Consider the following 25099-nt stretch of genomic DNA (forward strand, 5'->3'; position numbering starts at 1 on the left):
CCCCCTGTAAATGTATTTTCTTATGATTTTCTTTACATTTTCTTGGGGCCCCTGGCTGGCTCATTCAGTGGAGCATGTGACTCTTGATCTTGGGGTCGTTGAGTTCCAGCCCAACATTGGGGGTAGAGATTACTTAAAAAAAAAATCATAAAAAAATTTGTTCTTTATATACGGTATATGATGCATATAACATACAGAATATGTGTTAATCAACTGTTTATATTATCAGTAAGTCTCTGGTCAACAGTAGGCTATCAGTGGTTAAGTCAAGTTATACTCAGATTTTTTACTGTGAAGGGGGTCAGTGCCCCAACCCCCATGTTGTTCAAGGGTCAACTGTACTACACTCAAAAGTATGAAGAGATCATTATGTTTACGGTGGTTGCAATGAACAATTAACTTGATCACCTTTCTCATGCAGAACTCAAAATCAATAAAGAGAATCTTGTCAATTTCCCTGAACTTAATGCAATGTAAATAAAATAATGGTTTTAGTTTTAACTTGTTTTTGACTCTAGGATGGCTTTATTTATTTATATTACCTGCCTGTCCCCTGGGCATTTGAGTTTGCTTATTCTCCCATGAAGACTAACTTGGATCTGTTTGTTTTCCTAATGCAAATTAACACACCTCTATTTAAAAAAAAAAAAAAGATGCATCTTTCTCGTTTGGGGTCTTGGCTGGGGGCTATGTGTCACACATCATAACTTAGATAGGAACGGAAGGCCCAAGGATCCACCATGTTGTCACTAAAAAGATGCTGAACAAGTTTTTTTTGACTTGACAAATCACTGCAGCAACATTTTAAAATACATTAACCATCTAGTAATATTGCTATTTGTATTTTATACACAACTTAAGTTTTCACTAAAAAAAAAAATTAAATAGTCCAAGCTTTTGTAAGAACTGTATTTAGGAACAACTAATAAAACATCTGGAAATCTGAAGTGGTGGACCATAGGCAGCCCTTTGAATCACTAAAATAATGTAGCTTGTTTGATGAGGCTGTTAAGGAAAAAGTAACTGGCTTGCTCTATTGAATCTGACCAGGTTTTGAGGGACATTCTGAAGGGCCAGTTCCCATCAAAGACCACCTACAGGTCTGGAATGAAGAGATTCTGCCTTGCCAGTCTCAGATGCTGGACACTTAAAAGTTTTTAGTGTTAGATGCTACTGTTCACAGCCTTTCCATCCATATTTATCAACTTCCCACATTCTCTCGAGTGACTTTTCTGATACTGAATAAGGAATAAAATGTCCAGGAAAATTTTTACTACAATTACACTAAGAGTTTTTCTCCAACACAGATTCTGACACAGTGGAAAAGCTCTGTGTTCTGACTATTAGCTCTTCCACACTTGTTCGGATGGTAACACTTCTCGCTGGTGTGAAGTCTCTGGTGCTGGTTAAGAGCTGACCACTCTCCAAGGCTTTACCTGTCACTTCTATTACAGGGTCTCTCTCCAAGATGGCTTCTCTGTGATGAACTAGTCCAGTTTGCATATTGTCCCATATCCTCCACATCTGTGAGTCAAATTGCGTGAACTCTCTTATCTTCAGTGAAGCCTGCACTCTGGACTAAAAGCTCTTCCACGCTCATCACATTCATAGAGTTTCTCCTCAGTGTGTAGCTCGGATGGAGCTCTGAGTGAAACTCATTCCACATTCATCACACTTACGCCATCATGGATATCCTTCTAGTCTTCCCTGGTATTTCTGGACTTTTATGTAACGAAAGCACTGAGCAACACCTCCATCTAATCTGACAATGTGTCCCTGTTGGCATGTTATTTCTTCAGATGTCTTCTACTTTGGAAGCATCTTCTCATTCTCCATTTCAACCAAATCATCTGAAAGAGGAGACTGAACATTTCAGCATGATTCACCTACTCACACACACCTTACTCAATTACTTGTTCATTGAACAAGCACTCATTAAAAGTACATGCTAGGGGCGCCTGGGTGGCTCAATTGGTTCAGCGTCTGCCTTCAGCTCGGGCCAAGATCTCAGGGTCCCGGGATCGAGCCCCATGTTGTCGGGGAGCCTGCTTCTGCCGCTCCCTCTGCCCCTCCCCCTGCTTGTGCGCCCTCAATCTTGCTCTCTCTCAAATAAATAAATAAAATCTTAAAAAAAAAAAGTACATGCTAAAGGAAAGAAAACAAAATGTTTTATGTAACACAGGTGTGTATTCAGTTTATGACTTAAATTATACTGTGTTATTTTTTAAAGCAAGGTGTATGTATGTATATATGTGCCTGTGATAAACACAATAAAAGAATAAACCACAGAAGAGCAAGAAAGGATTATCTATGGGGAAGAGAGGGAACAGAAGGGTGCAACAGGAAGAGAACTTCCTTGAAAACATTTTACAAATTTAATATGTAAAATTTTATACTTTATATAATTTTAAAAAATAAACATTTTAATATAAAATAAAATAAAAAATCAGTCCCTAAACATTGAACAAGTAATGAAACAAACTGAATTTAAATGTGTACCTGTTGGTGACATAAGCACAGAAAAGAGGAATTATTTCCAATGGCCTTAGAACAGTAATTTTTTTGTATTACCCAAAGATCTATAACTTAAGAACAAAAAGAATGGGAAAACACAGGCACAACCATGAAGCTGTTTATAATAATCATACTTGTTGATGGTAGTGCTAATATTTTTATTGAGGTTATTGTGTATATATTGTGGGATAAAGCAAATGAGTATTTGGTACTCTATTATTCCTGGTGTCTTTGAGAATTCTCCAAAAGGAGATACAGATGAAAGACAGATTAAGACCCTGAAATACTCAATTTGAATTGGAACTATCAATATGAATTCACAATACATAGTCTATCTTAAATTTTTCCTAGCTTTGAGCACTGACAAGGCCTAGGAACAATGTCCAATAAAGCCATGAACACTCCTAGTACCTTATTTTTGGTCTTGAGATACTGTTTCCCACTAAACAGAATCAAGGGGCCTTGGAAAAATGACTGATCCCAAGAGTGGGAAGGAATCGGAAGATGAGTCCGTACCTCTTGTTATACCAGACAGCAAGAAAGCTATTAAAATGCCTAGACTCGTGTCATAAACAGAGGAGTCAAACTCAACAGGCTCCTACTGCCCAAAGATGAGACAAATGAGCTTCAATAACAATACTTAAGTACAATGGATTGAAAAATACAAAATATGTTTAAATCCACGAGTTTTTTTTTTTTTTTTAGATTTTTATTTATTTATCAACGAGAGAGAGACAGAGGCAGGCAGAGGGAGAAACAGGCTCCTTGCTCAGCAAGGAGCCCGATGTGGGACTCGATCCCAGGACCCTGCGATCATGACCTGAGCTGAAGGCAGACGCTTAACCAACTGAGCCACCCAGGTGTCCCTAAATCCACAAGTTCTAAATGATACTATTATTAATAATAACAACTGGCCACTGTTTTAGAGAATGACAGCAAAATGAATTCATTTTGAAACTGATTTTTAAAAACAGGTAGTGGGAAGGGAACCTGGGTGGCTCAGTCAGTTAAGCCTCTGCCTCCGGCTTAGGTCATGATCCCAGGGTTCTGGGATCGAGTCCCACATTGGGCTCTCTGGTCAGTGGGGAGTCTGCTCTTCCCTTTCCCTCTGCCTCTCCACCCCCACTTGTGTGCTCTGTCAAATAAATAAAATCTTTAAAAAAATAAAAAAAATAGGTAGTGGGGAGGGAGTTAATCAATTACCTTGCTTCTTCTATAAGAACCACTGGGTAACCAAGTAGGAAGACAGGGGAAGTATCTCTTTATATAAATATTCTAGCTTTGTTAAATGAGGAACGACAAAATAAGAATACCAACATTCTGGAACCGCTAATGGAGTCATGTACGTAGGTACTGAGGATCAAGAGCTGCTAACATCACGAAGAAAGAGACAACCAGATGTTGTAAACTCCTGATAGAACACACCACCTTGCCAAGTTAAACTTATCTTGTTCCCAAACCTTAAACTTGGTTTTGATCAAGCCCCCAGTTTACTGCAATTTATAGAAAATGGATAGAACAGAAGACATTAAACTACAGAACTAGATGCAGATGGCAAAGTCCTCACTATGGGACTCTATCTGAGAAATAGCCTGGTGTGTTTAGTTTTTTCTAAAATTATTTATTTAAAGTAATCTCTACCCAGGGTGCCTGGGTGGCTCAGTTGGTTGAGCGACTGCCTTCGGCTCAGGTCATGATCCTGGAGTCCCGGGATCGAGTCCCGCATCGGGCTCCCTGCTCGGCAGGGAGTCTGCTTCTCCCTCTGACCCTCTGCCCTCTCGTGCTCTTTGTCTCTCATTCTCTCTCTCTCTGAAATAAATAAAATCTTTAAAAAAATAAATAAATAAATAATCTCTACCCAAAAGGTGTGGCTTGAACTCATGACCCTAAGATCGAGTCGCACACTCCTCTGACTGAGCCAGCTGGGTGTCCCCAACCTGATGTTTTGTCTTTTTTTAAGATTTTATTTATTTGGCAGAGAGAGATACAGCAAGAGAGAGAACACAACAAACGGGGAGAGGGAGAGGGAGAAGCAGGCTCCCCACTGAGCAGGGAGCCCGATGTGGGGCTTGATCCCAGGATCCCGGGATCATGACCTGAGCTGAAGGCAGATGCTTAACGACTGAGCCATCAGGCCCCCCCTGTTTTGTTTTGAAGATTTTTAATTTATTCATTTGAGAGAGAGAGAGACAGAGCACAAACAGGGGGAGCAGCAGAGGGAGAGGGAGAAGCAGGCTCCTCGCCAAGCTGGGAGCCCAACAGGGCTCTATCCCAGGACCTGGAGATCACGACCTGAGCCAAAGGCAGATGCTCAACCATCTGAGCCACCCAAGCGCCCCCTAACCTGATGTTTTTAGTTAACTGCAAGTGGGGAGATAAAAAGGAAGAGGGGTCTATATATTAGGAGAAACTTAAGAGATATATCAATGGGTCAAAATGTGTTTTTTTCTTGGGATCCCAATTCAAACAAACAAGCTAAAACACAAGAAATTTAAAAATTCATAACATCTTTGAGACAACTGGAAATTTGGTACAATTTTTTTAGGTGTGATAATACTATTATGGTTACATTAAAGAAATTCCTGTCTTTTAGTCATGCCTCTAAGAATTCATCTTTTGAGCTACATATTGAAATATTTACATTTGAAAGATTATATCTGAGACATACTTCAAAATTATACGGAAAAAACATGGAAATGAGTAAGAGTTATGAGACAACATAGTCATGATTTGATAATGTTGAAACTGGGTGGCAGGTTCATGGAGATTCATTACACAATTCTTTTATATAGATTTGTACTTTTTCAGAATAAAAAGTAAAAAAAGATGAGTTTGTGGCTTTTAGTTGGTAGTATGTAAAAAAAAGAAAAAAGAAGCAACTTACAAACCCTCCTAGTTAAAAGATAATTTGAGCTTTTTCTGTAGGAGCCACCAGGTTGAGAGAAGCGTGGCCCTCTCCTCTCCACCCCCATGGTGTGTGCTCGTCCACTGATATCCATGTACTGTGAAAAGGGGGAGTCATCTGGCAAAAATGTGACTTTGCTTATTGTGTTCAAGGCTCCCATTCGACCTGATACTGTGAACTCTGTTCACACCAACTTGTGCAAAAACAACAGATGACTATGCTGTCAGTGAATTAGCAGGTCATCAAACCAGTGCTGAGTCTTGGGGTACTGGCCGAGCCGTGGCTCAAATTCCCAGAGTACAAGATGATGGGACTTGCCGTTGTGGCCAGGGTGCTTTTGCAAATACGTGTCATGGGGACTGCACATTTGTACCAACCAAAACAACACAGAAGCGATATTCCCTCTGCTCTGTCCTGGCTGCATGAGCCTTTCCAATGCTGGCCATGTCTACAGATCCTTGCACTGCGGGAGTTCCTGAACTTCCTTTGTTGGTTGAAGATAAAGTTAGTTGAGGCTATAAGAAGACCAAGGAGGCTGTTTTGTCTCTTAAGAAACTTGAAGCCTGGGGCGTCTGGGTGGCTCAGTCGGTTAAGCAGCCGACTCCTGATATGGGCTCAGGGCATGATCTCAGGGTCCTGGGATGAAGCCCCGTGTTGGGCTCTGCACTCGGCAGGGAGTCAGCTTGAAGATTCTCTCCCTCTGCCCATCCACCCCCCCACCCCCACTCTCCCTCTCTCTCTCAAACAAATCTGAAAGAAAGAAAAGAAAAGAAAAGGAAGGAAGGAAGGAAGAGAGAGAAACTTAAAGTCTGGAATCCACTGAAAAACCTGAGAATCACGTTGAAGCTAAACCTGTATGCAAAGATCATGTGCTAGAACACCATTCTTCACCAGGCCAAGAATCACAAGCTCCAGATGGATAAAGCGGCAGCAGCCTCAGAAGCCAAATCAGATGAGAAGGTGGTTCCAGGCAAGAAGCCCATGGTATGGAAAAAAGGAAAGAAGGCTACTGGTGTTCAGAAGCAGAAGAAACCTTTGGTGGTAAAAAGGCTGCAGATACCAAGAAACCAGCAGCTGAGAAGAAGCCTGTAGGAAAGAAACCCACCAAGGAAGACAAGAAGCCTGCTGCATAAGCTTGAATTTGTTTGTTCCATAAAGGTTGAATCATTTTGGACAGCTGATTTTGAATAAAGACCTGAATAAAGGTAAAAAAAAATAATCTGATACCCATACAATGAAACCTACGTCAGCTATATGTATGCATTACATGTAACTCTTGGAAATGTGTCCAGAACATAATATGGAATTTAAGAGTAGTGGCAGTTGATATGTTCAGTATGATTATATTTGGGCATATACATGTGCTTCTCCAACAAGCACATAAAAATTGTAAATTTTGTTTCCTAATTTTTTTTAAACGCACATTTAAAATTTTCTCTATTGCACGTGGCTTTTGTATCATTTTCCATTGGTTTCAATGTAGAAGAATGTTTTCCTGCCTCTGGGATAAGAAGTCAGGGTCACGGAAGTTGGTAGTATTGAGTTAGAATAGAGAAACTGAACCATTCAATAGGAGAAGGATTTTCAACAGTTTTAGTGCAAAGAAGTGAAGGAAGAATCACAAGGTTAAAATGATGTGCTTAGAGGAACAGGTTAAAGGTGGAACAAAAGATCAAGGGAAAGGTAGGCAAAAAATTTAGTGATGAGGTTCATCTGGAAAAACACAAGAAGACATTTCCTATCTTTTCCCCCGGTGGGATCTCACCTTTCTCCTGAATGGAGGCAGCTCCCAAGGTTCAGCATTGAGCTAACCCGTTCTGGCCGGAGCTGGACCCCGTGAGTCCTCTGCTGCTGCCATATAAAGCTTCTGCCCCTGGGGCCCTTCCTGTCCCTGTAGAACTAGGATCCAGGGACAATGGGATCAATTTGACCAGGGTGATATATGCGGAGAGTTCTAGAGCTTCGATCCCAATATTAATGGGGAACATAGAAAAGCTGGACAGAAAGCACTTTCCCTTGACCTGCAAGGACGGGGAATTAAAGCACATAGAATATCGGGAGGGGACGCACTCTGCCAGTGCATCTTGGCCATTTCCCTCACTACATGTGGGAGGAGATCTCACCTCTCTTATCGCTCTCTGGAGACAACACCTGCCTTCTGATGACAGATCATTTCTTCCTTATCTCACCTGTCCTTGGGGATTATCCAGCTTCCTCGACAAGCCCTCCCAGTCCAGGAACCGTGTCCTCCCTATACTCTGGGCTGCTCCCGCACCCAGGCCTGCAGCTCCTCGGGCAGGATGGTCAGGAACTGCTCCGGCACCAGCAGCTCCACGATCTGCTCCTTGCTGTGCATCTCGGGCCGCAGCCACTGACGGCGGAGCTCCCGGAGCTGGACTTCTGAGGCCCAAGGGAATCCTCCCAGCAGAACTGCCTTAAGTTTTGTCTGAAGGACTCCTGTCAGAAGCACCATTTCTGTGCAGGCTAGATTCTGTAACTAGTTGACATTCCTTCTGTTCTGCAGCCCGAAAGGGCTGGACTGAATCCATTCCTGGGCAAAACAGCTCAGAAGACTGGCTCACTACGACAGTAGGGGGAGCTTAAGGCTCATGATAACACATAACACATCACTGTTAGATCAACTCCAAACTAGGAACATATTTAGTCAGAGTGAATCGCTGTCATCTGGCCAATGATTTGAAGGTAAAGATGCTCTGTAAAAGATAAAACAAGCACAAAATGTTATTAGAATAATGTCAGAAAATTAAAGACAATTCAGTTACTTTAGGATTAAAGAACAATACTAGTGACTTTTAGATCTAGAAACTTCAGTGACATGTTCAGATAATGTGAAATATTCAGATAATGAAGAAAATGCAAACAGCTTTGCCTGCTTAAATTGCATGTCACAGATTTAGTCAGTTATATTTACAAATCAGCTGCTAGATACTTTCAAAGGCATCTTTAGTTTCAGAAAAGAACAGTGTGTGTGTCACTCAAATGTGTCCCACATTTGAGTCAGGGGGCCCAAGTCAATTAACCAAGGCCTGCTTTGTACACAAACCCAGGGAGTATTTTTCAGTCCTTTGCTTACCAGATGCCCCTGCAGCACCTAACACTGCTAGCCACTCCCAATCTTATAAGAACTATAATCCTCTGGCTGTTTTCCATGAGTTGGTTTCTGTAAAGTGCTTAGACCAATGCCTGGCACTCAGTATTATATAAGGGCTTGTCAAATAGCTCATTCTTAAGTCTACTTTATGGCTCTTCTTCAGCTTGCCAAGAAATGTCTGGTTACCCTAAGCTGAGACCCAGCCTTCTTCTCATTCCACATTCATTCTGGGCAACCTTGTCTATTCAGTAGTATGAGACCTGAAATGTTGTCACCTAAGAACTCCTAAATCTGATTCTCTTACTCCAGTCTTGCTTTGGAACTCCAGACCATTATAGCCCAATGGTGTATCTCAACACCACCAAAAAGTAACTCATTTTCCTCTCATAATCAATGCCTCCTCCAGAATTACCCATTTCTTTTTTTTAACCCATTTCTTTTAAAACAGCACATTTGTGGGGCACCTGGGTGGCTCAGTCAGTTAAGCATCCAACTCTTGATCTTAGGTCAGGTGTTTGTTTGTTTGTTTTTTAAGATTTTATTTATTTATTTAACAGAGACAAAGCAAGAGAGGGAACACAAGCAGGGAGAGTGGGAGAGGGAGAAGCAGGCTTCCCTGTGTAGGAGGAGCCTGATGCGGGTCTCGATCCCAGGACCCTGGGATTATGACCTGAGCCAAGATCAAGAGTCAGATCCTCAAAGTCTCAACCAACTGGGCCACCCAGGGGCCCAGCCCTGACTGTATTTTTTTTAAAAAGCTTGTAGCACTGGGGTGCCTGGGTGGCTCAGTCGCTGGGCGTCTGCCTCCGGCTCAGGTCATGATCCCAGGGTCCTGGGATCGAGCCCCGCATCAGGCTCCCTGCTCGGCGGGAAGCCTGCTTCTCCCTCTCCCGCTCCCCCTGCATGTGTTCCCTTTCTCGCTGTCTCTCTCCGTCAAATAAAAACCAAATGCTAAAAAAAAAAAGCTTGTAGTACTAAGTATATGCTACACAGTGTGCTCCGCACTTTTCAATCTTTGGTCTTCAAGTCTAGTTAAATCCACCTTTTCCACATAATTCTATTCCACATCTCTTCACTTCCATAGCCACCACTTTACTTTCACCAACTTACAGTACTGGTTCTTTCTAGGACGACCGCACGTCTCTTCTCTCTTGCTTCCAGTCTTGCCCCCTTCCAATTCATTTACCATTTCTCCTAGAATATTTCTAGAAGCCTAGTAGGATTACACTACTCCCCTGCTTAAAGACAGGTAGCCCTCTCTGTAGAGGAGCCCTTCGCGTCTACGGTGCGATGCCGCAGGTCCCCGGGCGCTAGCTTGTCGCTGAACTCAGCTACCGCGGCGGCCGAGCAGGACAGCGGAAGCCCTTGGCCGGGTCCCTCTGCAAGGCAGTGTGCATACAGACATTTTATGGGCTGACACTGAAAACGGAGCAGCACACGGCCTTTTAACGTCTAAGTTCCCGGAACGTTGCAGTCATTGGCGCTCTTCCTCTGGCCCCGGCGACAGCACACCCACGTTCCCGCCGGCGCAGCGTTCTGCGCTGCCGCACGCCGTGGGCTCCCCGCTCGTGCCGTCTCCTACCGCCTCCGCAGGGACGTGACCCCAGCTCGCCACCCCCACCTCCGAGGGCCCTCGGACGTGAAGGCTGCCCCGTGCAGGGGCTGCCGCTGGACCGCAAGTTACGCGTCTCCTCACCGCACGGTAAGGCGAAGAGCGCCGCCTCGAGCGGGCTACCCCCGGTCTGAGCCCTAGGGCCCGCACATCCGTGCACCGGTCTGCGTGTACTTGACGGACGCGCCAACTCTCGTCCTCGCCACTGAACTCACGCGGTACTTCCCCCTGTTCCGCGACAGTCTGTGCGCGGCACGTGACCCTATTTTAGGGGCCAGGCCGTGGCCGTTACCCTAGGAGACCCGCGCAGGGGACAGAAGGCCGCGTCCAGACGGCGGGCCTCCCCGCGGCTACCCCGCGTCCGCTAACCCCCGCGAGCGCCGACACGGGGCCGCCCGCAGCCCGGGGACCCACGCAGGGAGAACAGCCGAGCCCAGCGCCGGAGCTGCCCGCGGAGCGGGCGCCAGGCTCCCGTCCAACCCCGCGACGGCAGCCCGGAAGTACGTCACGACGCCCGGGCGCGCCTCCTCGCCGCCTCTCTAGGAAGCCTAGAGGCCCCGTCGTCTCGGTGGTGGCTCGGCTCCCACCTCCCGCCGACCCTCGCGAGCCCCGCGGCCCGTGAATGCCTCAGGCGGGCGGTCCGCCGGGCGGGGCCCCGCTCCGCCGGGGCCCCCAGCTCTCCAGCCCCCGAGGACACCTGTCCGCTCTCACGCAACGCTGCGATGCCCTCCGTTCTCCGGTCCCTGCAGAGCCCCCTCGTGCGGATCCCACTGTCCACTGGGCCCGCAGGGGCGGAGAGTAATGAGCAGCGCCCTGAGCACAGCGGCCCGCGGGCTTGCCCTCCGCCGCCCCAAGCCCTGTCCTTCGGAGCAAGGGAACCAAAGATCCCCGCCGGGCCGGACCGCAGAAGGCGGAGGGACGCAGGGCTGCGGGCGCGGGGGCGGGGCCGGCTGCGGCGGTACGGCCGAGCACACGGGTCTGGGCCCCGACCATCCCAGCTGCTTAGGAGGGCTCACCGTCGGCCCGATTCCGGCGAGTTCTCTCCTGACGCCCGGGACCACGCTTTGCTCCACCGCTTACACCAGTTCATGCTATACACGGAGATGCTCCTTCCGCCTCCGGGAGCCGACCCATCTTGCCTGCTAAACCACGACCTCGACAGGCTCACATGCGGGCACTGGCTGTCCCAACAGTGTTCTTACTGTTGTTGTTTCGGGGGATCCTCTTAAGGGGAATGTGGTTTTGTAGGCTTACCCACCCCTTCTTACCTAATCCAGTGGATGTGTTAACAGGAGCTACTTCAAACCAGGAGGTGGTGGCTACACCTCCATCTCCCACAGCCCCCTTCATAGATGTTCTGCCTTAGCTTTCAGGAGCACATTGTATTCTTTCTGATTCTATCTCATCTTCCATCTCCTCGGCTGGAAATGTCCAAACTGGGAAAACCACCCATCCTGTCTTACCTCTTGTCTGAGTGTAATTGTTAATACCAATCCCTTTCATTCTCAAATGTCCCAGATTGGGCAGTAATTTACATATAGTTACCTTATGTCTGAGAACCACTGATAAGCTAGCTAAAATGCAGACTCCCAGATCCTGCTCTCAGAAACATTCAGCCAGTCCGGGGTAGTGCCCAGGAAACTGGCGTTCAAACAGCGCAGGTGATTCTAACACAGGTATATGTTCAGAAATAGTGGCTTCATCATAGAGCAGACACGTTCACGTGGAAAACTGGGTGTGGCTCCACAGAGCCTGAAAACAAAAATCAGTGATTCTATACACTGTGCTCTTCTCCTTCTTTTTACGTAAAGCACTGAAATGGGCGAGGAGTGAAGAGCAGTGGGACTGTTTTCACTCCTGAGACACGTGGACTCACTGAGAGACAGAGCGAGCTCTAGTAACAGCTGTTATACAGATAAAGCACATTTCTTGGTAACAGTGTCTCTGCATCTTTTTATTTTTCCTTCTCTTTGGTCACCATTTGTTGGTCTAATCCAGTTTTAACGTGTAATTTTGCCTGTCTGAGTCCTTTTTATGTTCTCACATTTTGTTCTTCCCTTTTCTCTTTCCCTCCTATTTTGTTGTTGCTGTTGCTGCTTGGAGATGCCTAAAATGTGTCCCAGGCTCCAAGTGTAAGTGTCTGTGAAACTACATATAATTCACAATGATCTCTGTTCACAGTTTTGTTCTTAAAAATGTGAATGCAATTAAAAATAGATCACTACAAGTGCTTAACGACTTTGGGCTTCACTTTTCTCATGTAGGTATGAAATGGGTAAATTCAAAATTTCTTCCTAAAGCTAACATTCTCTGATTCTGTGTTAAAAAGCCCCTATACCACAACAAAATACTTTCAATGATCCCATTATGCTTACCAAACAAAGACCAAACGCACAGGAAAGTGTTCAAGGACCTCTCAATCTGCCCCCCACTCCTGTGCTTTCTTGTAAGAGCTCCATGACCTGCCAAACTGGAAAACGCAGGGCTCTTGAGCATATCTTTGTTGGGCCTTCCTCACCCTGTTCCCTCTGCCTAAAATACTTTACTCTATCGTCCATCTCCTTCTACAAATAATCTACTTTTCTCTCAACTTCTAACTCAACATTTAACCAATTATACATATGTATACTGGTATAGATTTTATATTTCAAAATTGCTCCTGAGAAAGTACTTCATATTTTATAATTTTGACTTTAGATACACTTTTTTAAAGATTTTTTTTTTTGAGAAAGTGAGCAAGCACGAGTGGGGGTAGGGGCCGAGGGAGAGGAAGAGCAGGAAGCTGAGCAAGGAGCCCAAATGGGGCTCGATCCTGGGACCCTGGGATCATGACCTGAGCTGAAGGCAGATGCTTAATCGACTGTGCCACCCAGGTGCCTGGACTTTAGATATACTTTTATTTTAAAATATCCTCAGAGATAACTTTTGTCTTACATAGGAAAAATATAGAACAATCTTCCACTATAAATTATGTTTTTTAAAGGAAAAGTATTGTCACATATAGAAAATAGGAGTCATTTCCAAATACAAGATGTGGACAGAGACTTGGTTCTCCTTTAGTCCTGACTTCAAATAAAAATTACAGTGAAAGAGAGTCTTCAGGGCTCTTATCTACAGCTCCAGACAGGTGTTATTTGCAAATTGTCAGCCAATTTCTTAACATACGGTGTCCAATCTCCTAACAGTGCTCAGAGGGGTGCTGGACTATCCCTCAAGAACCAATAAGGCATTTTAATTGGATTTGAATTAATATTTCTTACACCTTGCTGGGCTGTAAAACTGACTACTCTTTCAGATTGGACTTTCAAAGGCACAGGGAGGGCTGGTTACTGGTTTACGGAGCACCTGAAAGGAGATCAATGCCAGAGACTTCATGGGTTGAATGAGAACAGCCAGGGTAGAAACAGAAAAGAGAGAAGTGGGGGTAATGCAGGAATGTAAAAGGGAAACAACAGACAGATACAGCATGAGGCCCTTACAGGCCATTGCCCACAGGATACAGCCAACATCAGTGTACTACTAATGACAAATGTGCATCCCAGATAAGAGAATTAGCATAAGCTAATCAGAACAATTAGTATCAGAGAACAAGTAGTTAGTTTGGTGAACTGTAAGTCATTTAATCATGTTAACCATCACTGCATTCTAAGTGGTATATGTCTCTACAGCATATGTAACATCTTTTGTTTCTTGGTATTTCATCAGTTGTTAAGAAAATTTAGAATTTTTGAGAAGCTGTGAACAAAACAAAACAAAACGACAAGCACAAAACAAACCAAACATCCAATATTCAACTGCAGGTGTAAAAACAGTCCATTAGAAATACATCCTTTAAAATCCTGATCTGTTCATATTTTAAATCTTTGAAGAGCTCATATAATAGAATTATCCAAACATGCTGCTTCGGCATATGCAGAGGCATTTGAGATACTTACAAACTCAGATTATAATAGTATATGTATTATATTATTATATGGAATATATATTTACCAGAGAAGTTGATTTTACTTCAAACTTAAGTCTACTATATTTTCCTCACTTTAAAATCCATATGTATTTCTTTTAGAAATAATTTAACCTCAAGACACACTAAAATACACTCTTGAGAAAATTTAAGATTTTTGATTAGACCTATAATTAGCCACAAATGGCAAGAGAAATGGTTTGATATGTTATGACTAAGGATATATAATGGAGCCAAATACACGCGACTGAAAACCACCCCCATCATTTCTGCATTTCTCTGTAGAAGAATTAGGTGCAACTATAGTGGCCCAAGCTCTGTTTCCTAGCTCATGTGGAAGTTGTTATTTTAAACAGAGTTTGGCTTGAACCACATTTGGGAAGAATGAAACAGTCTGTGACCTTTTAAAGTAGTGACTGTGCATCTATGGGAGTGTGTTAAAAACTGGGGCACCAACAAATGAAATACTGTCCACTTGTAAACAGAACGAGGAGGCTCTGTTACTCTAAGGACTGCACTGTTTCACGAACACAGCAAGGTGTAGAAAAGTGCCAACAGTATGCCATCTTTCTGTATAATAAGAGGAAATAAGGTGATATAGAGTCACGTTTTCTTGTATTTACATAAAGAAATACTGAAGATACATAAGATACTAGAAAAATGGCCACATATAAGGGAAAAGATAGGCTCCCTTTTTAATGTTGTTCTGATTCTTGAATTGGATGAAGAATGAGTTATCTTTCTTGAAATGTCCCTCTAAGTAAATTAAAATTTAAAGGTTAAAAATAATCGGGTTGCCTGGCTGGCTCCGTCGATGGAGTATGCAGCTCTTGATCTTGGGGTTGTGAGTTTGAGCCCCACGCTGGGTGTAGAGATTACTTAAAAATAAAATAAAGTGCCCCAAATGAGGGGTAAGTGGTAAGTCTTTCCTGAAACTCCACTGTAAATTGAACAGAGGAGCTGTGCATTTATTGAAACACATGGATGGGAGGCTTTGTTGAGCTAAAAAGCAAAACCTCAGTGCCCTCTAAATCTTTTAAGTTCAATACGCTAGTAATTTCTATTTGGAGATAAAATCCTTCCAGTGGCTTAGTAGAAAGAGCACTAGGAGTTAGAAGACAGGATTCTAGCTCCAGCTCCATTAACTAGTTGTTCGTATAATCCTACAGCTACTTCCCAGAGCCTCCGTTTCTGCATCAATCATGTAAGGGGACAGAGAAGTGATCTCTAAGGTCCCTTACAGTGTTTCTATTATTGTTAAGTGACCCGCTGTGTATTTGGTACTCGGATCCAGATTGTCGTCACCAGAGATTTTCCATTTCTTTGTGTCCTGGGCTTAGTATAAACACTCAATTACTGTTAAGGGAAAGAAGTTTTTTTTTAATGCATAATCTTGGTGGTAATCAATAGGTAATGCTGAGCAGCATGGAGCTTATAAAAAGCAATCAACATGGAAGACTGATCATAGTTTTCTACTTTTGTATGTGTTTGAAATTTTCCATAACTAAGAGTTAAAGAAAGCAAAAACTGAAAATGCTTTTAAGTCACAGGAAAAATGCAGAGGCCTGTATTTTCCTAACGAAGATCAGAAGTGAGATATCAGATTTTTAGCTAAGTTTCCTGATCTGCACACATTTAAAATCTTGAGCAGTATCTGCTACATCCAGCCACTGAGGTACTAGTAACACATGGCTGCTTCAATTTCTTGGATCCTAACTGGAGACTGACTTACTGGAACTCTACAGAGTTCTCCTGCAGGGAAAAGCCTTTTGTGTATTTAAGGGAGGATTCATCTGCCCCCTGTTGTAGGTCAAAAAGAAATTCTCATATCTTATGAAAACAGACAATAGTCAAATCGTTTACAGGTTTTACTGCAATTATTTTTAAATTAATTTTTAAATACTAGTTAACATAATTTTGTGTTCAGGCAGCACATAATTTTATTTAAAAACTTTTTTAAAAAGTTTCTTAAACTTTAAGAAGTTTTCCTGAAGTACACCTAGAAAACTTCTTGCACAGATGTGTGTCAGACTGGAGACTCTGTTGATGAAGTCAACACAACAAGACTCAGTACTGCAAAGCGCGGATGTTGTTGACCCCAGAGAACTCGACAGACGTACTTAAGATATAATGCTTCTCTCAGGACAAAAAACATGGACAATTTCGCTGGCTCTACCTGGAGCTTCCTCAAGAGGATTAAACTGTTTTTTACCATTGCTTACTTCAGGGACAAAGGAAGAACCCACCCTGCGACCGCGCTAGCGGTCGGACGCCAGGAAAGGCTGCCCTACCTGCTCCAAGGGGCCGGCCGGGCCCAGCACGGCGTGGACCTTCCGGTGCTGGATGAGGTTGCAGTGGTAGATGAAGTTCTTGCCGCATCCCTCACATTTGTAAGGCCTCTCCCCGGTGTGAATTCTCTGATGCTTCATGAGGACAGAACGTCGACTAAAGCTCTTACTGCACTGGCCGCACTGGAAGGGCTTCTCCCCCGTGTGGATCCTGAGGTGATGGAAGAGCCCAGCGTTCTGACTGAAGGCCTTGCCGCAGACGCCGCACTGGTAGCGCTTCTCCCCAGTGTGGAGCCTCTGGTGCTGGAACAGGCCTGACCGCTGGCCGAAGGCCCGCCCACACTCATCGCACTCGTAGGGCTTCTCCCCTGTGTGGGTTCGCTGGTGCTCGATAAGGATGGAATTCTGGGTGAAGCTCTTCCCACATTCACCACAGATGTACGGTCTCTCCACAGAAGAGCCCGCCCGCTGCCTCTCCAATCTGCCCTCGTGGTCACAGGTGTCTGCACATTCAGGCATCCGAGCAGTACCACCATTCAGTTTTTGAGGTACTTCCACAAGAGATCTCATTTCTTTAGAAAGCTCCCTCTTTGGGGCTAACTCCACATTCCAAGTCCCAGCCTCATCACCTGAAATAATAAGTGGATCATGTGAATGTTAGGTTTCCAAAGGAAAAAGGGAAACACCAGCCGGGAGAGAGAGTGGCAGGGGACGAATAAGCACGGTTTCTGTTTACGTTCACTTTGCCCTCAGGAAGAAGACAGGCTGAACTGTACTGCCCGTGTGCCGTCTGCCTCTTCCGCCAGACCACAGACCTTCTGAGGGCAGGGAGCACGTCCACCTTGCTTGTCACGGTCTCCCCAGGACCAAGCACACCGCCTGGTGCACAGCAGACACTGAACACACGTGCTGAACTGATGGACACTCGGGGAGTGAGGGAGGCCTCCTGAGGAAATTCTGATCCTCACCGATCTCCTGAACCGGGCACAGCTCTCGCGAACTGTCTGGATGCAGCTCTTCCAAGGGCTGGAGCCGGCCACCTGACAGCTCCTGGGCTGCTTCCCGAGTTGCCTCCTCCTTCGCAAACTCTCCCTGTTCACAAGCGTAGGTTGGGACCTGGTGGAAATTAAGGACAGTAAGGAATCAAACATCAGAGACACCTTGTAAGGGGGCCTTCCCAGGTCCACCGTGTAGGAAAAGAAGAACCAAGAAACCAGCAACAAGAAAGAGGCAGAGAGATGGAGGGCCCACAGCAGGCCTCGTGAGGCACAAAGAAAGCCTTCTCCTCTTCGTCTTGCGCTGAAACCCCACCCTTGCTCCTGCAGGTGCGAACCTCTGTCCTCCCCTCTCCCACCTGCTCTCTCGGCTCGTCCAGCTCGCTCTCCAGGTCCTCCAAGGCAGTCACCGCCTGCTCCCCGCTCTCCGGGTGCTGCTCCCGCACCCAGGCCTGCAGCTCCTCGGGCAGGATGGTCAGGAACTGCTCCAGCACCAGCAGCTCCACGATCTGCTCCTTGCTGTGCGTCTCGGGCCGCAGCCACTGACGGCAGAGCTCCCGGAGCCGGCTCAGCGCCTCGCGGGGCCCAGGAGTCTCCTGGTAGCAGAACTGCCGGAAGCGTCTACGAAAGAGCTCTCTGGTATGAGGGTTCTCTCTCAACAGGCCAGATTCCTGCCCAGAGGCATAACCCCCCTCCTCTTCTACCTTTACTGCCAGAAGTCCTTCCTGCATCTCTGAAGTCTGAAGGGCCAAGGCTGTGGCCATCTTAGGCTTAACGCTTCAGAAAGAGTCTATTCTCAATGATTCCTCTTTGGTCTTTTCTTCTAGAAATCCCAAAATCTAAAAAATAATTGCAGAGAAAAAATATTAAAATGTTGAAAATCTTTTCTGCTGGCAGGCACGGGGAGTATCTGTAACAAAAGCAGTCACTGTCTAGTGAAGAACACTGAATGCACGAGTAATGGTAAGGACTACGCATTTTTTTTCATTATGTTACCGACAGAATGGGAGAAGATATTTGCAAATGACGTATCACATAAAGGGCTAGTATCCAAAATCTATAAAGAACTCATCAAACTCAACACCCAAGGACTAGCAAATCAGGTGATACTGGAAGGCAAACAGAAACAGAATACCTTTCCTCCCCCAACTGGGTCCCAACACACACACACACACACACACACACACACACACACACACACACACACACTGGGTCACACACACACACTGGGTCACACACACACACACACACACACACTGGGTCACACACACACACACACTGGGTCTCTCACACACACACACACACACACACACACACACACACACACAGTTTTATCAAAGGAAGGGACCATTTTGATCATCCTGAATGAACTGTCTCAAATAAATCAGCTGGAACATATAGGGTTTCCATTTGAATGGCAAGATAGGAGACCCAGAGTAAGTTTTCACTTGCATGGAGGTAAACCAGCATTTTGGTGCCAAGTGGTTGCAGAGGACGCTAAGAAGAGGAGAAAAGGGAAACAAAATGGAGAAGGGAGAGAAAGGAAGGAAGATAATAGGAAAGAATGAGGAGCAGAGGAAGTGCTCTTGGGGAAGAGAGGCCCAGCCCCCCAGCCAGGTGAGGCGTGGAGGAGAGAGGGCTGCTGGGGTGGGAGAGACCTGGTCCTCCGGGCACAGCCTCTGCAGGCAGTGTTTCTAGGTGGAGGTAAGAGATAAAGATAAAATAAGATCATGAATAAAGAGCACAAGAGGCTGGGAGCTTGGTAAATGCTCAAATCTTGTAAATTACCACTATTGTTATTTTCCTTATAAATTTTATTGAAAGATTAAATGAATCCTAGTGATCAAAACACTATGGCAAAAGAATCAGAAAGTAGTCAACTGAACTGGTCTTGAATCAGAGATGTTAAAATGAAAGAAATATTGATTCTGGTATTTTAAAACAGAGGCAGACTTTGAGCTGTGTCTTGTCCTTTAATTTCTTGGAAATTGTTTATGTCTGAATCCCCTTGAGGATGGAGAGTGGGCAACTGTGCGTAAAATAAAACTAATGCTCATAAAGAGACAACTGTCTCTGACCACTTAAAGCTTACAATAGAATCTTAACCAGGATAGTAACTAATGAAAGCAGTTTTCTTTGTAAGATTTATTTATTTACTTACTTACTTACGTATTTATTTGAGAGAGAGAGCACACAGAAGGAGAGGGAGAAGCCCGACTCGGGACTCAATCCCCAGGACTCCAGGATCATGACCTAAGCCGAAGGCAGACACTTAACTTAACTGATTGAGCCATCCAGGTGCCCCATGAGAGCAATTTTCTGAAAGAATATTATGTAGCCTAGTGATTTTGACCTGGACCCTCAGTAAGAAATATTTTATAATGAAAAAAAAAAAGAAACATTTTATATTGAGACCCAGAACACCCATATACATGTGCACATGAATGTATGTTTGTGCATGAGATACACAGGCACACAAGAAAATGAAATAATAATTTCACAAAACACTATGTATCCTGAATTATGTGACACATACTACTATTTCTTAAATCTTGTTTTTTTTTAAACCCCAAAACAAAACACCCTGGTCATAGCCCACCACATAGACTTCGTGATCCACATGAGTCATGACCTAGAGCTTTAAAAAGTTTCCAAATTTAAGTAAAATGGTTATAATTCACTGTAAATTGACTGCAATTCACTGTAAATATAACCCAACACTATTCTTAGGTATTGGCATACATTGCAAAAAAAAAAAAAAAAAAAAAAAAAAAACACAAAAAACTAAGGACAGTGTATTTAAGTTATTATTGAATACAGCTCACACTATAAGAAAAGTTAAATCCATATTGCCACTATTAGTTATACTTATTAAGGAGGGAAAAACCACTGGGGTGGGGAAGCATCCTTCTGTGTAATCTGCAAACATAATCCCCTCCACAAACTTCTAACACTTCTGACTTCATTGACGTCTACAGTCACCACCCCAGGAAGAGTCAAGAGGGTTTTTCCCTCCAAAGACAGGATCCCTGAGCTCTTATTTTTCCCCCAACTTTTCTTGGTGCTGACTCACTATCACTTTGAGTTCCACATTATCTTTTTCTTTTAAAACTTCTCACATCACTCATTCATTTAGCAAATATTTATTCAGAGCCTATTATATTCCAGGTATTGTTCTAGGCACTAGAAATGGCCAACAAAACAAAGTCCCTACTTTGATGGAATTTACACTCTAATCACAATAATAGTAACAGCTGACATTTATATTGCTTTTAAGGTACCAGGCATTGTACTAGATGTTTTACATATATTAACTCCCTGACTCCTTGAAACAACCGTAAGGTTTTATTATTATCCACATATTGACAGATGAGAAAACCGAGACCCAAAGAGTTTGAGTCGCTTGCCCAAGGTCTCACATGCAGTTAGTGGTGAAGCTGAATTTCCAACCCAGCAAATGTACTTGAGAATTCACAGTCTCAACCACCACCCCACTGTCCCTCCTGTACGTGGGCAGGAAGGGAACAGGATGAAGGAAGGAGCCGATGGGCACAGACAGTAATGAAGCAGATGTCAAACAGTGATAAATGCTCTAGAGAAAGATAGGGGTAAAGGAGATGGGGAGCCGGGGGAAGAAAGGTCTCTGTATGGAGGAGTCAGGGAACTTTACCTTGCTGATAAGGTAAAGTCTGAGCAGAAACCCGAGGGACGTGAGCAGCAGTCCCGTGACTATCTGGAGAAGGACTGTTCCGTGCAAAGGGAAGCTTGAGTCCTTGGAGGTAGAAGCATGCCTGGATTCTTCCAGGAACGGCCAGCTGGACCACCGACGTGGCTACACAGAGAAACAAAAGGTACGGTCATGGGAGATAAAAGCAGGCTGGGAACAGACTGAGATGCCACCTTAAGGACTCTGCTCTGGTCTAAGACACGTGGAAAGCCATCAGAGGTTTTCAGCACAGGGGTGACCAAATTTTACTTACATTTACTATAAAAGTATAACTGGCTGCTGTGACAACAGACTTTAGGAAAAGTGGAAGCAGGGAGAGAAGCTATCTAATAATCTAGGGAGCAATGAGGGAGCTTAAAGCATGGTCTGCAGAGTTTGTTCTAGGATGTGGAAGTTCTGGGGTGCAAATATCAAATAGGTCAATTAAGAATATGTGCTCTCAATTAACTGAGCATGCGTTCAAAGGATTAAACACCTACTTCTGCCCTCTTGCTCTGTCAACTTTCTAGGCCCTGAAAAATGTCTTTTTCTTATTTGCTGCCCATCCACTTTGGTTTTAAGTCAAAGATTTTCTATTCACAGAAAATGCAGCTGAAGATTTGAGCTCTGCTCATAGAAAATCAGTTCTGCTATATGGTGTTTCAAATCTTTACTCAGTTTCACTATGATCAAGCCTCTCTATTCTCTGTATAGTCTAGGCTCCCTTTTGCTTTCCTCTCTTGATTTTGCTTCTGTGGGGTGGCCTAAAATCCCACGGCCTCACACAGCACATCGTAGCTCCTCTTTCAACCCAGTGCCTCTAAAAGGCTTCCCAATTGTTTTACAATCCTGCCCTCCTGGTCACAAACAGTTTTTAATCTCTTTTAGGTTCACCATCCCATTGTACAGGTCTTCCTCGACTTACAATGGGGTTATGTCCTCATGAACCCATCAAAAGTTGAAAATATCACACGTTGAAAGTGTACCAAATACACCTAATCTACCAAACATCATAGCTTAGCCTCATCTACCTTAAATGTGCTCAAAACATTTATGTGAGTCTAGTCGGGCAAAATCGTCTAACACACATCCTATTTCATAATTAAGTGTTGAAAATCTCACGTACTTTATTGAATATTGTACTGAAAGTGAGAAACAGAATGGTTGTATGTATATATCAGTTGTTTCTCATAATTTTTTCTAGAGAAAAGATCAAAACTCAAAATTCGTAGTACTGAACACGAATCACTTTCCCATCATCGTTAAGTTGAAAAATCATTCTTCATCGTTGGGGACCATCTGTACATGCCAGTATATAATTAGCATAATAATCTCTCACACTTAAAAAAAACACATCTGCATTTTAAAGCTGGTCTCTCCTAGAGCCCCGGCAGGCTCAATACTCCCAAATCTACGATGACTCTCAGGGCGAAATGCTCTTTACCAAGGACAGGCATGTAGCTGAAGACCAAGCAGCAGCAATACAAATGTGTCTTTATCGTAACGTATCCCCACGCTCTCCCCTCCGATGTCACCATTTAAGGCCCCCACTACTTACTGGATGCATATCCCCACATTCCCAAGCCTGGCTCAAGACTAGTCACATCTCTAGCCTCACTTGTGGGGCCCCGCTCTTGTTTTCCTCTATTCCACATGCAAAAACTGCCAGCTCCACTTAGGCTTTTCTTTTCACTATTCTTTCATCAGGCTTTCCTCATCCCTGGTCTATGCCCATGGTCTTCCCTTCTGCATTTATCCAAACCCTACCCAATTTCTGCACCTTGACTTGAATCTCACATCCTCTGAGGTCTTCCTCACCCATTCCATCCACCCTCTTCCTCTTTCCAGCTCTTAGATCATGAGCCCCACCTTTTACCCTCAGTCACAATCTATCCTGCGGTTACTTCCCATGGTAAAAAAAAAAAAAATCCAAAACATACAGAATAAAGAATTCCTTCATCAGAAGTAGACACAACGATTAGAATGGATCCTTTCAGACTTTCTCTGTCTATCTTTGAGTGCACACACACACACAACACACCTCTTATCTTTCTTATTTATCTACAATAAGTAGAAGGTAGTATGATGTAGCAGATCTAGTTGTGAATCCTGACTTACCAACAATGGGATCTTAGGCAAGTTACCTGAGTGATTTTTCTGACCCTCAATCTCATGTACAAAATGAGGACAACCATTCCGTAAAGCTGTCAAGGGTAGTAAATGAGGATAATGCACATAAACTGGTTTTGCACAAAGACTGGCACATAATAACCTTGCAAATTAACCACCTTCTAAAGAAATAATGTGCAGTTTTTGATTTAAGGCTTAATCAATCGCAGCTACCTACCCTTGGGGCCAAGGTCATGTTTTCCGCTCCCCAAAGCACAGCGTGGTAAGTGGGTGGGGAAACGTGCACTACACAGGTGAACACAAATAAAATAGCTGTTTCGTCAAGTTTGCAGACATACTCTCAAAGACGTATTCGTCTTCAGATTATTCTTCTCCAATCTTAAATCCTAACTGGAAGCTCAGCACTACTGAGGTCCAAGAGGTGCAGGATCAGATTCAAGTGAGAGAAGTAAGCTCCTGGGTGGTGGCTGTAACGCTAATGCAGAGTCAGCAGAGCAAACAGACTCTGGAGCCAGACAGCCTGGAGGTGCACCCTGGCGACAGCAGCTGCATGACCCTGGGGAAGTTACTTGACCTCATCTTCCTCCTCGACGTTAAAAAAGGGGGCCGATGGGGGAGCTTACATAAGAGCAGTGCCTACCACCCAGAGTCATGAGAAGTGACTACCTCAATACTTGTAAAGTGCTTTCAACAATGCCTGCCTGGAACATACCAACTGCTATATTTAAACATTCGCTACAGAAAAGGAAAATCAACACAAGAGCCTCTGCCGTCGGTGCACCGGACTACGAGAGGCTGCGGCGGAATGTAAAACGATCCCTGCTCATAGCTTAAAGTCGGCCCCCAGCAGGGACCCCGGACGCGGGGAAATACCCGCGGGGGCCGACGGGGTGAGCGCCGAGCCGCCCGGACCCCCAGCCAGGCGGTGGACGGACGGGGAGGAGACCCCGGGGCGGGGGCGGGCCCGGGCCGCCGCCCCGCCTCCCACACTCGTCCGGCGGCGCGGCGCTCACACCCGCCCCTTCGAAGGCCCTCGGCGGAGCCCGACTCCAAAGCTCACCGGGCATCCGCGGGAGGAGAGGCCACCAGGCCAGACGGCACCACCTCCGCGTCCTCGCCAACCGCGGCCCGAGGAGAGCCAGGCTACAAAGGCCGGAAGTGCGTCATGCGGCCCGCCTCCCGGGGACGACGCTTCCGGCCGCGTTCCTTCTAGCGAGCTCGGAGGGCTCACGCCTCGGTGATCGCCCCGCGGAGTCTCCTCTCCAGGTGGAGTGAGGCGCTGGGCGGCCCCGGGGGGCGATTGTAGTAACAGCCAACTTAGAGTTTTGCACGTATTAACTCATTCATTCTAAATAGCAACCCTGTAAGTTAGCTGCAATTATCCCCATTTAACAAATGAGGAAACTGACGTGCATTCCTTCCGCATTTGTTGTCATTCCTGAAAAGAAATCGTTTTTGTGCACTTTACTAAACTGCACAAGATAGTCCAGGCTCCTTTTATACTTTCTCTGCTCTAGACCTAGAATCCACCATTGTTCCGAAGCTCTGATTCCTTTCAGTGGAGAATGGTGTACAGAAACCAATAGGTAAGCTCATTGGCACTGCTTCTAGGGCCCTATCAATGATTATATTTTCTTCGGGATTTTATAGGATGTCTCCGATTCAAGTACAATTCCACGTAGTTTTTTTTTTTTTTTTTTCATTTACACCATTGCACGTTTGTTTTTCCTTTTCCTTTCTGTTTTTCCCCACGGAAAACCTGGTTCCCAACAGCATCCATATATAGTCACCCAATTTGCTCTATCTTAAAATATAAACAAAATAGTTTCACATTTACAGTGCCGGTATCACTAGCAACAATATACCTGATGTG

At 44.7% G+C, this 25099-nt stretch overlaps 1 protein-coding gene and 1 pseudogene across 7 annotated transcripts; one reads left to right on the forward strand and one right to left on the reverse strand.

Annotated features, from left to right (window-relative positions):
• Positions 1-895: 895 nt before the first annotated feature.
• Positions 896-24389, reverse strand: ZSCAN23 (zinc finger and SCAN domain containing 23). 7 transcript variants are annotated; one of them, XM_027602200.2, is made up of 8 exons: positions 24287-24389; positions 21061-21222; positions 17750-18229; positions 17364-17511; positions 16399-17024; positions 7543-8133; positions 7185-7440; positions 896-1850 (listed from the first exon to the last, which is right to left on the reverse strand). In XM_027602200.2, exons 3-6 carry the CDS (start codon positions 18152-18154, stop codon positions 8101-8103), a joined length of 1212 nt encoding a protein of 403 aa, XP_027458001.1. In that variant the 5' UTR covers positions 18155-18229; positions 21061-21222; positions 24287-24389; the 3' UTR covers positions 896-1850; positions 7185-7440; positions 7543-8100. The 7 variants fall into 7 exon arrangements, 5 of the variants coding, with proteins under 5 accessions (XP_027458001.1, XP_027458003.1, XP_027458002.1 ...); XM_027602202.2 differs by lacking the exon at positions 7185-7440 and having other exon boundaries at positions 7609-8133; XM_027602201.2 differs by lacking the exon at positions 7185-7440.
• Positions 4744-6108, forward strand: LOC113926860 (annotated as a pseudogene).
• Positions 24390-25099: the final 710 nt, after the last annotated feature.

The sequence above is a fragment of the Zalophus californianus genome, chromosome 7 (assembly GCF_009762305.2).
Source record: "Zalophus californianus isolate mZalCal1 chromosome 7, mZalCal1.pri.v2, whole genome shotgun sequence".
Taxonomy (NCBI): domain Eukaryota; kingdom Metazoa; phylum Chordata; class Mammalia; order Carnivora; family Otariidae; genus Zalophus; species Zalophus californianus.

What these genes read in the sequence shown, in the direction of transcription:
- ZSCAN23 (XM_027602202.2), bottom strand. Translation starts at nt 18,154, where the DNA reads ATGGCCACAGCCTTGGCCCTTCAGACTTCAGAGATGCAGGAAGGACTT. An exon ending in TGGACGAGCCGAGAGAGCAG is followed by an intron (nt 17,512 to 17,749) that starts GTGGGAGAGGGG and finishes AATTTCCACCAG; the next exon opens with GTCCCAACCTACGCTTGTGA. An exon ending in CGGCCGGCCCCTTGGAGCAG is followed by an intron (nt 8,134 to 16,398) that starts GTAGGGCAGCCT and finishes TATCTTTTACAG; the next exon opens with AGCATCTTTACCTTCAAATC.